This window comes from Coenobita brevimanus, chromosome 14 (assembly GCF_032717465.1).
Source record: "Coenobita brevimanus isolate Jiangsu-jjx chromosome 14, ASM3271746v2, whole genome shotgun sequence".
In the NCBI taxonomy this organism is placed as follows: Eukaryota; Metazoa; Arthropoda; class Malacostraca; order Decapoda; family Coenobitidae; genus Coenobita; species Coenobita brevimanus.
The window spans coordinates 16,273,290-16,286,696 of NC_136967.1; the positions used below are offsets into that span (position 1 = coordinate 16,273,290).

Here is a 13,407-nt window from a genome sequence, read left to right on the forward strand (position 1 = left end):
ATTCCGATAAAAGCGACATCCGGACTTCCCCCCTGCTAACCTGGACTTTTTCCGATATATTAGACATTACTCCAGATCGCAAGAACGGTTTTTAAACCATTTTGACTACCTCTGCGGTACTGTACTGTGTTATAACTTCACTATATTAATCAAATAGTATAATATATATAATAATACTGTACTGTACAGTGATAAACATGTCTTTTATTTACCTTATTGTGGTGTACATAGCTGAAGCAGTCAGGCAGTCTGGACTGCTTCTGGCTTCATCGAACTTTTTCCAATATATAGGAATTTAGTCCAGTAGCTCCTCGAGTCCAGTAAAAGCGAATTCCAGTCTACTGAAGTCCGTTATATTGAGGTTTTACTATACCAGTGTTTTCTTGAAAAAGGAAAAATGCAATACCAATGATAGACAACACAAGAATTTACATATAAACTTACAGTAATCCTCTATTTCAACTTTTGACCGAAGTTTCTTGCCAGAGGGAGAATAATAATAAATGTCAGATCTAATTCCACCACTCTTTGTTGGATCAACAGTTGCTCGATGAACAAGCTCTCTTTTCCACCCTGAAAAAGAAATAAAATATACTTTTTCATTATCATCATTCCCACAGGACATGGGACTAATTATAAACTGATTTGGAACTGACTTGAAAAACATATCAACTAAATGTGAATCTGAAACAAAGAACAAAAGAATAATTCAAGAAATGAAATGAACTGGAACTGATGTTCATCCAATCATTCATCACACTATTCTTTATTTCTTTATTGCTGCTGCAGGTGCACAGGGACTTAGGACTAAATTACTCAGCTGATACTGGGAGAAAAAAAAAAAAAAAAAAAATCCATCATTCAATCCTACATGGCCCCATGAGGAGCATAGGAGCCCAGGACTAGGCAAGTTTGTCCTGGGGGGAAAAAAAAAAAAAGGTGTGGCAAGTGCCATTAAATCAGACAATTTTCTACCACTCATGCAAACCATAAACCCCTTTAAATTAATGATAAATTATGAAAGAAACTGCATTTCAGACACCCTCCCCCAGTGCCAAGTTCAATTCCCTACTTACCAAAGGCCTTCATCATTTCATCCATGATGCCAGAAGGGCCTGCTGCTATACAGTTTTTCATTTTAGCCATTGCTTCCTTCATCCAGTCCCACTAAATCCGAACTGCTAGGCCTTGTATTGGTTCAATGTCATTAAATTATCTTTGTTCCATTTAAATACTTTGTTAAGAAGCCAGCTATTATAGCTTCTCCAGGCTTCCTTCTCTAAGCTGTTATCAAAGAGCATCTCATCATTATAATTTTTAAAACATTTTTTACCTATTACATCCTGGTCTGCTTCGGTCATTTGCTTTGCAATTTTATGTATCTCAGTCATACCTAAGACGAAATCACAGAGTGTAATGTTAGGTATAAGGAACTGAACAGAATGAGCGGCATGGAAAGCTGCCACTAGGTGACTAAGGCTGAAACATGCATGTTGGAGCTTTTACAAACGAAACGACCTTTCTATACATCTTCAAATCACCACACAGTTTGCATTTCTAACAAAATATGGCCTGTATACAATCCACAAGTTTTCCAAACCCATTTTCTCCCAATCATACTTCTTCCATTATCTTCAGGTTATATTCATCCACCATTGCTTGGTTTCTCAGCATTATCATTTCTCTCTCTCTCTCTCTCTCTCAGCATTATCATTTACAATGTTTCTCTCTGTCTCTCAGCATTATCATTTACAGTGTTTCTCTCTCTCTCTCTCTCTCTCTCTCTCTCTCTCTCTCTCTCTCTCCAATGCTGAAAGAGGAGACTGTTATCAAACACTTTCATGTGAAGACTATGCCTGCACAAGGGGCAAGCAATCAGGTAGATGGAGTAGAAGGGAAATAGAATGTACTGAAATAAACCCACAGAAATGCATTAGATGCTATCTGTGGATAGACTAAGTGTATTACAGGGTGTTGAGAAACTGGTGGTGGAATGAGGCATCAGAAAGTGCAGTAAATGAGAAACATAGCCTGTGGGGGTAAAAAAAAAAAAAAAAAAAAAAAAAAAAAAAAAAAAAATGTGGTAGCAAGGGCTGGTAAAAGGAAACAATGAAAGACAATGTGATATATAAAGTAAAAACAAATTTGCTGAGAGAGAGAGAGAGAGAATGATAATGCTGAGAAACCAAGCAATGGTGGATGAATATAACCTGAAGATAATGGAAGGGTTATGATTGGGAGAAAATGGATTTGGAAAACTTGTGGACTGTATACAGGCCATATTTTGTTAGAAATGCAAACTGTGTGTGGTGTTGCAATGGTACCAACTAGTACAAAAAGCACAGCCTGGTGACATGAGGCTGAAAAAGGAGTGGAAAAAAAAAATTTGTCAACAAAAATTTTTGCTGTGCCTCTGAACTGCGATGCCACTAATCCCAGTGTACAGGTACATTTATAATCACTGCACAGTATTTTTTTACAGTATCTGGTCAGCTCCATGCTGCCCTTGTTGTTAGTCGCATTTTCATTCTTTCTTTCTTTAGTCTGATTTAGTTGTGGCAGGGACTTCTACCCTTCAGAATGAACCTGACCAAACCTGGACACAATGACCAGCCTATGGCCTAGTTGTGTCTGCACAGTTTTGGTTGCTAAGAAAATACTTGGTGCCTAGCTATCTATCTATTACCAGACGCCATAATCCCATAAGGGGTGGCCATTTGACTTTGAGTTATTTGTTTTACGGGGAGGGGCACTAACCCTCCACCAACCCACTTGTTGACACGTAGAGAGCACAAATGGTTTGGTTATATGGTTAAAGCCCAGCGTTGTAAATGGTTTCTTAGGTTACAGGAAACCATTAGGCTTGTCACTCAATGTAAAGCCACCTGAAAAGGAAAGAAGAGTAATACGAAGTGACAGGAAAGATGGGAGAAACAGGATGAGTGGAGGACAGGCACAGAAAAATAATGATAAAGCCTTAAGAAGAAGTAGGTAGCATTACATCAAGTGAGTCGATGATGGTGCCTAGCAATGGCCAAAAACAGCTTTTTTTTTTTTCTTTTTCTTTTTTTTTTTTCTTGTTCAACGGCAGGCACTTTACTACCCTTTACAATTAACAGATTCCAACCAAACCTAGACAAAATGACCAGCCTATGACCTAGTTGTGTCCACAATGTTTTGGTGCTAGGAAACTACTCGTTGCCTAGCAACAGCCGAAAAACCGTTTGTTTTTTCTCCTGTAGTTTTCACATTTTGAGCTGTAGAAGCATTACCAATGGGTGAAGAAAGCTCTGACTTCTTTAGGTGTAATATTGAGGTCACTCCCTATCAGAAGTGTTCTATCCATTTTTCCCCTCTCTCCTCTAGTTTTTGAGTGGCAACCCAGTGAAGAGTGGCCTCAGCATCCCTGGCAGTCTTGTTTAATTGTGGCAGGTACTTCTACCCATCAGAATTAACCGATTCCAACCAAACCTGGACACAATGACCAGCTATGACCTAGCTATGTCCAAAAGGTTGTGGCTGCTGGGCAACTACTCGTTGCCTAGCAATGGTCCCCTAGCCCCCCCCCGTGGTCATGAGTCCGGAAATTGTCGGGACCCAGTGGCTGGCCAGGACACTATTTTTTCAAATATCAAAAAGAAGTTGTATGTGGCTTTCATGGATTTGGAGAAAGCATATAACAGGATGGAGAGACAAGGATTGTGGAAAGTATTAAGAATATAAGGAGTAGATAGGAAGCTGCTGAATGCTGTGAAGAGTATGTATGATGGTGCTAAGGCTGCAGTGAGTGTGGATGGTGAACTGAGTGAATTTTTCTCTTTGAAGGTTGGGTTGAAACAGGGATGTGTCATGTCTCCATGGTTGTTCAATTTGTACATGGATGGGGTAACAAAAGAGGTACAAGGTAGGGTAGTGGATGTTGGAGTGGTCCTGGTGAGAAAGTGGAGTGTTTGGAAACTCCCCGTACTGCTGTTTGCGGATGATACCGTGTTGTTGAATGAAGACGAAAGGGAGCTGCAAGGCTTGGTGGATGAGTCTGGGAGAATGTGTAAGAAACAGAATCTAAAGGTGAATGTAGGGAAGAATAAAGTGATGGTCTTTGAGAGAGGTGAAGTCAGTGAACGTACAGCAAGGTTGGATGGTGAGGAAATGGACAATGTGAGTACGTTTAAGTACTTGGGGAGTGTGATGAGTAAGATACAAAAACCCACACTGGCAGACGAAAAAAGATGTATTACAAACAGTTTCGGCGACAGCTGTCGCCCTCTTCAGTGGATCTACAGACCAAGAGTGGTACATACAAATGCTGAGAAGCTGCTTATATGCAGGGTGAGGACACGTTTTCCCAACCACACCTGTCCTCTCATCACTGGATCTAATTTTTACATTCCTTCACTATGGTTAAATTATTATATCTCTCTATACATACAGCTTCCACAATCCTAAATTTCTTATAGTTACTACATTTGTACAATATTTGGCTAGAATTCCAGTCGATTCTATGGTCGTTTTCCGAAGAGTGAACATACACTGCATTATTTATGTTGCCTGTCTTACAAGCATACTTGTATTCCTTAATGCGAGTGTCCAAATCCCTTCCCGTTTCACCAATATAAACCAAATCACAGTCTCTACATGGAATTTTGTATACCCCTGCAGTTTTGTTACTAATTGGTTTATTCTTTACCAGCATTGATCATAAGGTGAAAGTATATCTAAATGCAATGTTTACATCCAAATCATGACTCACAGACTTCACCAAGCTAAGATTTGACACATACAGAACCGTGATGTATGGCTTATTTTGCTGACTTTGTGATGTTGGTCTAGGTACAAAAAAGGCTTTTCTGGCTTTAAAATATGCTTGCCTTATAAACCAACTGGGATATTTTAGATCTAAAAATATTTTTCATATCTTGGCATTTTCCGTATCCAGATGTTGGGGACTACTAATTCTGAGTGCTATAAGGAACATAGAAGAAATAACTGACTTTTTAGTGGAACTGTGGTGATATGAATAATAATGTATATACAAATTGCACTGAGTTGGTTTCCTGTATACAGAAAAGCTAAGTGTCCCAAGTTCATCCCTGTGCACAAATACATCTAAAAATGGAAGGGAACCATTATATAGGAAAACAGTGGTTACCATTCCTATTATTTGGGTTAAAGAGAACTGAAGCACACATGGGCTCTGGATGCAGTGCATAGCCTGAGTTCCTTAAGCACTTGATGTACGTAATAATCAATCCACAAGGCCGAGTTTGTTATTCATGAACCTGGTTCACGAAGCCCCACTGGTGGTTATGAACTACAGTATAATCAAAATTATCCAGTTACCAGGCAACTGGAATATCAGACATGAGAAAATTCATGGACTGGCAAGAATATAAATAATATAACAATGTGTGCCACTTTGATTGGCCACCCATGCATGGGTTAGTCATGTGAGACTGGGTGAAGCTGGGGGATGTGAAGCAAAGGCTTTTCCAGTCAAGGTCATTTCCTAGTTAATTCTCATTCCAGCCCTCCTCCCCCCCCCCTTTCTCCTCCTCTAGTTTAGTCACCCTACATCCTTCAAAAAATCACCAGTCACCTTTCCACCATCAGTCAGTAAACAAGCACTCTTGCTGTTGTGTTACGCTGTTGCGTCGTGATTAGTGATTTGTACACTTAAGCCTAAAGTGAAGAAAAATCTTTAACACACTGTGGTAACCTTGAAACAAAAGCTGGACAAATGTAATAGTCTTGAAAATGGAGAACACTGTAAGACACTGATAACAGAATTTACGTTAACAAAGGAAGTTCCACGAGTTATGAAGTCCCAGGGACCCAAGCTATTTTTTTTCTGTGTGTGAAAAGCAAGATGAATAATTCCACTGCAAAATGGTACTCGTCACTGGCCGAAAATGTGTGGTATCAGTGCAGTTGTCTACCTAACCAACCAACTCTAACTACACACAAGCTTCCAGTATCTTACAGTACCTTGGCAAGTCCACTGTTACATATTATTCATTTTATTCATAGAAACATGGAAAAATAAACTACAGGAATAAATTTTGAGCATTTATTGGTGAACTGATGATTTGGGAAGATGTGTTTGGCAAGTCCATTCTGTTAAATATTATTCATTTTATTCACAGAAACATGGATAACTTATCTATAGAAATAAATTTCGAGCATTTATTGGTGAACTGATGATTTGGGAAGAAGTGTTCTACAGTAGAGTAATGACGAGTTCACGACTCCCTTACTCAGTTGTGTTTATGCACCCTCACTGACCGCCGTCACACCAACCAGAACACACCACTCAGCTGTTTTGCAAAAAATACAGTAAATACGTAGGAGTTACAAGTACAGTAATTTCATCAGTTAAAATGAACGGTTCACTTCCATTAGCTAGGGTTTATCTAATAGCTAGGGTTTTTCTTTTCTGTCAATGCAAATGCATTCCAAGATTATGTAAACACAGAACACAGTTGCATTGTCATTAAATATATTCTAAGATGTCATCTTTGAATGCATTTGCATTAGCATCAAATGCATTTTAAGATGATATCATCTTAGAATGCATTTGCCCTGACATTGTCATCACATGTGTTCCAAAACTGTCATCTTAGAATGCATATGCATTGTCATCATATACATTCTAAGATGACACCATCTTAAAACGCCTTTGCATTGGCATCAAATGTGTTCTGAGCTTGTCATCATAGAACCCATTTGCAGTCATCAAATGTGTTCTAAGATGATGTCATTTTAGAAACCATTTGCATTGTCATCAAATGTTTTAAGATGATGTCATATTAGAACGCATTTGCATTGGTGCTGTCATCAAATGCATTCTAAGATGATGTCAACTTAGAATGCATTTGCACTGGCAAAGATAAACTCTAACCGATACAAATGAAGCATTTTTTAGTCTATTTGACAAAATTACTGTGCTTGCAATTGCTTCATATTTACTGCATTATCTGCATAACAGCTGAGTGGCAATTGAGGGGTGGAGTGACGGCAGTCGTCAGAAATAAATGGGTAGGCTACGACATGTATACACAACTGTGAGCAAGGGCGTCATGATAACTGTACTGTAGAACACTTCATTCCAAATCATCTGTTCACCAATAAATGCTCACGATTTATTTCTTTAGTTTATTTTCCTGTTTGATGAATAAAATACTGAGCAATGAAAAATATTTAACAAAATAGACCTTGTGCATTTTGCACTACCACAAGACACGGCAACCAAGTGTGTTATGTCAACGGGGGTGTATTTTAGGTTATTTCAATGGAAAAATGTTAGTGTGGCCCTGGATACGAGTGGTGTTGTATATACTGCAATGACATAGTCCATGTATATCAGATACCCGGGAAAAATCGGTAACCGGGAAGGTAATTTCCTCAAGCTTCTTGGTTAACCGGGATTGTAATGTATATTAGGGCTTAACCCCTAATGGCCTGGATTCTTCCGACCGTACCGGCATGAAAATCTGTATGTACAGTTGATTTTTCGACTCTTACAGAAATAAAAAGTGTTATGCTCAAGGTTTAGAACTTCAATTTACACACCTTATGCCGCAAACCAGAGCATTCTAGACAAAGTGGTTACTGAGCTATAGCCTGTCAAAGATCGTCAAAAATTGACACTGGCAACCCTTGCAAATAGGGAGAGAGAGAGAGAAAAAATATGGACCGACATTAATTTTGGTTTTATAGAATGAAAGATCTTGATTTTACACACCAGAAAATGAATATATCATTCTCATATGTCAAATGTTTACCACGCAGCCACAGCAAGAAAGTAGCTGGAGGTGGAGGGAGTATGAAGGGGTGGAAGGGGGAGAATGAGGAAGGAAGGTGGAGGGAGGATTGTGGGGGGTGTGGGGGATGGAAAAATCAGCTTTATAGAGTTGGTAGGAGGAGCTGTGAGTCCAGTCACAAGTGAGGGAGGGGGAGAGAGAACAAAAGGTTTGGGGTAGAGGTAGGTGGTGATAGGGCGGTGGGGGAATCACCCCCCCCCATCATGGGTAGGGGCCTGGATCCTCCCCCCTCCCTACTCAGGACTTAGTTCTCATTGGTTTTCATTGATATATGTCACAATCGGGCCGAAGCCTAATGTCCGCAGTTTTTTACAAAGGCTCCTCTATCGATCCTATTAGGCATCAAGCGAAATTCTGGAAAACGATCAATCGATCCTCTTAGTACCTTAGGGGTTAAATATGGCAGTATTATGATTCTCATGCCACTTGTCATGGTACCATACAGGATGTGCAGGGATCCACTGTCACCATTTACAATGAGGGTTAAATTATGTTAATTCATCACACAGTCAGTGTCCTTCGAAATAGCCCTTCAGTGTGCATTAGTTGAAACACCATGACTGTTGGTACAGGACAGAGTGATAACCAAGTGTTGGGCAATAAAGGCCACTTCCAAAATGGAAGGCCAGGCTTTCACCGGTTCTGTAAAATAAGTAACATACTGTTCACATTTTCTTTGTTTAATTGTCATCATAAGATTAATCAGGGTGAGTGATTTCATACAGCTGTGTACAGCTCTCGTTCACATGATTAATGAATACAACAGACAATATCACTAAAAATCATTATATGGCATCGTGTCACTAGAGGGATATCAATCTCTGTCACTAGCAGCACTCATATCCCAACATTTATCACCCACAGTCTCATATTACTTGCCATAAAATATGCACAGATACTTGTTCGAGCTACTCTAAAGTGCATATATCTGAAGTATACTGTATATTTGACAAACTGTCTAACTCTGTACTACACTACTGAGGCATTAACCCATTCACTGCATCAGTATTTGTTTACATGTACATCCTGGGTGTGACAGTTTTCAAATACCCGGTATTCAGAAAAAAATATTAGAAAAAAAATAATACTGTCAAAAGATAGAGATAAAAATCCCAAGTTCAATGGTATATAACACAATATAGCAGAAAAAAAAAAAAAAAAGAGAAAGAAAGAAAAAAAGAAAGAAAGAAAAAAAAAAAAACGGGTCCGTGAAGTGATAAATATTCCCCGTGCGGTGGTGCCCGGCGAACGATGTGTTATGGTCACACTGTGTCGTCAGTGTCAATTTTGCGATCAGATAAGGTGTCACTATATTTGTTTTTTTCTTGCCAGACAAACATTTTTCACTCACAAACATGGTAATTAGGATATTTACATATTTTCAGTGTAGTTGTAATATGTTGTACACAAAAGAATTTTAGTATTATTGTTCTGGCAAAAGAAAAAGTAAAAATTAAAAAAGTAAAAAAGTAAAAAGTAAAACAGTATACCGGTATATTGTGTGACCACTTTCGTAGAAAAAAATATATATAACACATGGTTTTTCCATTATTTCAGTAGCATAAAGTGGCACTCATGCTTTCTTGGACTTGTGAAAAATAAATGCACCAAACATTTTCTTTCATTACTCATGAAAACAGAAATAAAGTTTCCACTGGTACAAAACAAAAACTATCTATCTATCTATTGTCAGATGCCTCAATCCCATATGGGGTGGCCACAAACAAATCGCCTCCACGTCGCCCTGTCACCCGCCATTTCACTGCCCTGCTCCCAACTCACACCCCCCTCTCTCATATACCTCTCCACCCCATCCCTCCATCTCATCCTCGGTCTCCCCCTCCCGCTCCCCCCCTCCACCTCACTCATATACACTCTCCTTGTCAGTCTCTCACCCTCCATCCTCTCCACATGGCCAAACCACGTCAGTGTGTACCTCCTAATGCTTCCCAACACATCTGCATCCACACCACAATGCTCCTTTATATTCTCATTTGTCAGCCTGTCTCTCCATGTGACTCCACAGGCTCCTCTAAATAACTCATTTCCACTGCTCTCACTCTTGACCTGTGTCCTTCCAACAACGTCCAAGCTTCACTTCCATACGTTAGAGTTGGTATCACAATAATGTCATGTAGTAAATTTTTCACTTCCATGCTCACTTCCCCATTTCTTATCACTGCTTTCAAGGAACCAGCAACCTTTCTTCCTTGTTGTACTCTTTCAAGCACTTCACCCTCCAAACCTCCATCCTTACTCATCACACTACCGAAGTACTTAAAGGTACTCACATTTTCCATTTCCTCACCATCCAACCTCACTGTACATTCACTGACTTCACCTCTCTCAAAGACCATCACTTTACTCTTCCCTACATTCACCTTTAGATTCTGTTTCTTACACACTCTCTCAAACTCATCCACCAAGCCTTGCAGCTCCCCTTCGTCTACATTCAACAACACAGTATCATCTGCAAACAACAGTACAGGGAGTTTCCAAACACTACCCTCTCTCACAAGGGCCACTCCAACATCCACTGCCCTACCTTGTACCTCTTTTATTACCCCATCCATGTACAGATTGAGCAACCATGGAGACATGACACATCCCTGTTTCAACCTTCAAAGAGAAAAATTCACTCAGTTCACCATCCACACGCACTGCAGCCTTAGCACCATCATACATACTCTTCACAGCATTCAACAACTTCCCATCTACTCCATATATTCTTAATACGTTCCACAATCCTTGTCTAACCACCCTGTCATATGCTTTCTCCAAATCCATGAAAGCCGCATACAACTTCTCTCCCTTCTCTAGAAACTTTTCCACTAAAGATCTAAGAATGAATATCTGATCTACACAACCTCTTCCCTTCCTAAAGCCCCCCTGTTCTTCTCCAACTAATTCCTCTGTTCATTCCCTAATTCTGTCAACAAGTATCCTACCATATACTTTTCCTATTACACTAAGAAGACAAATGCCCCTATGATTACCACACACTTCTTTTTCCCTTTTCCCTTTGTACAAGGGAATAATTATACCTGACTTCCAATCCTCTGGGACTCTACCTTCCTCCCAGGCCAATCTGCACATCTTCCACATCCATTCTACTACTATCTCTCCCCCATGCTTCAGGATTTCACCACACACTCCATCAATTCCTGGGGCTTTCCCCAATTTGACTTTCTTCATTGCTTCCACAACTTCTATCCTACTGATTTCTTCCTGTCTTCTCACCTCCCTCCCTCTCCCAGCCATTCCCCAGCCACTTATACTCGCATTACTTCCTTTCTCTATGTTCAACAATTCCTTAAAGTGTTCTCTCCATCTGCTCACTTTTTCTCCCTTCTCCACTAGAATTCTACCATATTTATCTTTCACTCACCAGCTAAATTCACTGCCACCCTGTCTTACTCTCTTCACCTCTTTCCAGAATAATTTTCTTACAGTCCCTCCACTTTACACTCAAATTCCTTCCAAATTCCTGATCCACTGCTTTTCCATAAAACCACTGTTACTACTACACTCAGTATTTATGTAGTGTGTGATACTCCACATGGCAGGGATACACACACAAAGGAACAGCACATTTTGTGCACTTATACTGTGTCAGCTGATGTTTCTTTGGCCTTTTGGTGGTATTAGCACAGACATGGCACCTCCTATGTGGTTTCTGGACTTTATCAGTGGCTTGCGGAGGTCCCAGAAAGTGTCGCCCAATCAGTTATCCCACACGATGTTGTCCTCCTTGTCCCTCTGCTGCAGCTCCAGTGGAAGGGATTACATGGAATTTCAATACAATCTGAGTAATTATGGCCCTACTGAAATCAAGCAGTGCCATCTTTTTGTCCGTTTTGACTTCATTCATATAATATGCATTCAACACATATAAGTCCACCATGTGAATGAACAGCTTTATATACCAACGACAAGTTTTCCTCACACATTCAACACAGCTGATCAACATATCTATTCTGTCAACAATACTCATTTTTTTGTTGTACTCAGCAACACTTGCAGGCTTTCTCACAGTCTGACCCTGATGATCTCGCTTATCTGAATCAACCAGTACGTCTTCATGGATGCTCGATAACATGTGAACATTTCTGTTGTCTTTCCATTTGATACACAACATTTTTTTTGCATGACAACATACTAGTTTACCAGTACCGCACAGTCCAGTATTGTTACTGAGTAAGTATTCACCAAGAAGTGGGCTAGTGTACCAGTTATCTAAGAATAACACATGACCTTTACCAAGATGTGACGACAGGAATGTTTTTACTACTGAGCCAGATGTGCCCTATACGTCATCATGTGTGATTTCTGTCTGAGTGCCAGTGTACACAATAAAATCACCAATATACCCAGATTTCACATCGCACAATACAAATAACTTGACACCACACCTATGTCTTTTGCTTGGTATATACTGGCGAGAGCTGAGCCTTCCACGCCAGAGTATAAGACTTTCATCAATGCACAAATCCTTCCCTAGGCTCATCTTTTCCTGGAATTTCTGGCGAATCTTATCAAGCACTGGCCTAACTCCTCAATACATCATTTTCAGGTCGACTTCTGTTGTCTACAAAAAGCAATAGCCGCATAATTTGCAAAGAGCAATCTCGAGACATAAGCATTCCAATGCTTTTCACCTCGAAAAGTTCCTGTACACTCCAAGTCATTCAGTCTTTGCTTGCAAGTATGAGCCATCAACTGACTGATGCACAAAAAAACATAAATTTCATCACGGGTTACATTCTTGATTATAGCAAGCCTACTTCTAGGTGAAAATGGAGGAAGTGTTTCCTGGAGATACTGGTAGTATCTGTTCGTTTCCAGAACAATTGCGTCAACTAAACCTTCATCAATAAACTCCGAAAAATAATCTAATTCTTCTGACTCATCTGATATATCACAATCATCAAACACTGGTATATCAGGTGTAAAAGGTGTCGATTCCCAAACCCACTCAGGGGTACGTACATGGCCGCCATGGCCACCTTGAAGTTGCCTCTGCTGTCCACGTGTTGCTGCACCTGTTTCAGGCTCATTACCACGTTCATCTGCACTGTCTCTTACACTATCAATGTCATTTGCACTCTCTATTTCATTGTCACTGACATGTGCCGTCACCAAACCTGCTGAAAGTTTGCGTAATTTCCGTGGCTGTGAACATGGTGAAGAGGAGCGACAGTGACCTTTTGATGTACTCGGTCTGGGGTCGTCCACATTTTCTTCGCTTTCATCATTGTCATTGTCATTTACTGGTAGTCTATCAATTAAATCAGCATCTGAACCATCACTGTCATCATCTGACAACTTATCACTATCATCACTATACTCACCCAGAGATTTCAACCAATACTTGCTTGGGCTACCGCTAGCGGCGGCCTCCTGGAGAAGATTTCGTAAGAGGTACCTTCAGCATGTTGTAGGCAAAGAGCTCTCCTCCTTGTAAAAATGCATAATCTATGTATGGCAATATTCTATAGGGTGCCATGTGTTGCTAGCTGATTTATTTTGTGCCATTTCTGAATTCGGAATTTTTGAAAGAAGGAAATCATATATGATACAGCTGCAG

At 40.0% G+C, this 13,407-nt stretch overlaps 1 protein-coding gene across 1 annotated transcript in view; it reads right to left on the reverse strand.

Annotated features, from left to right (window-relative positions):
- The window catches only part of LOC145390009 (uncharacterized), a 297,119-nt gene that overhangs the window by 236,974 nt on the left and 46,738 nt on the right, over positions 1–13,407 (reverse strand). The window contains exon 5 of the mRNA XM_080265104.1: positions 445–573. Coding sequence (XP_080121230.1) covers positions 445–573 — 129 coding nt within the window. The remainder of the gene's footprint in view (positions 1–444; positions 574–13,407) is intronic.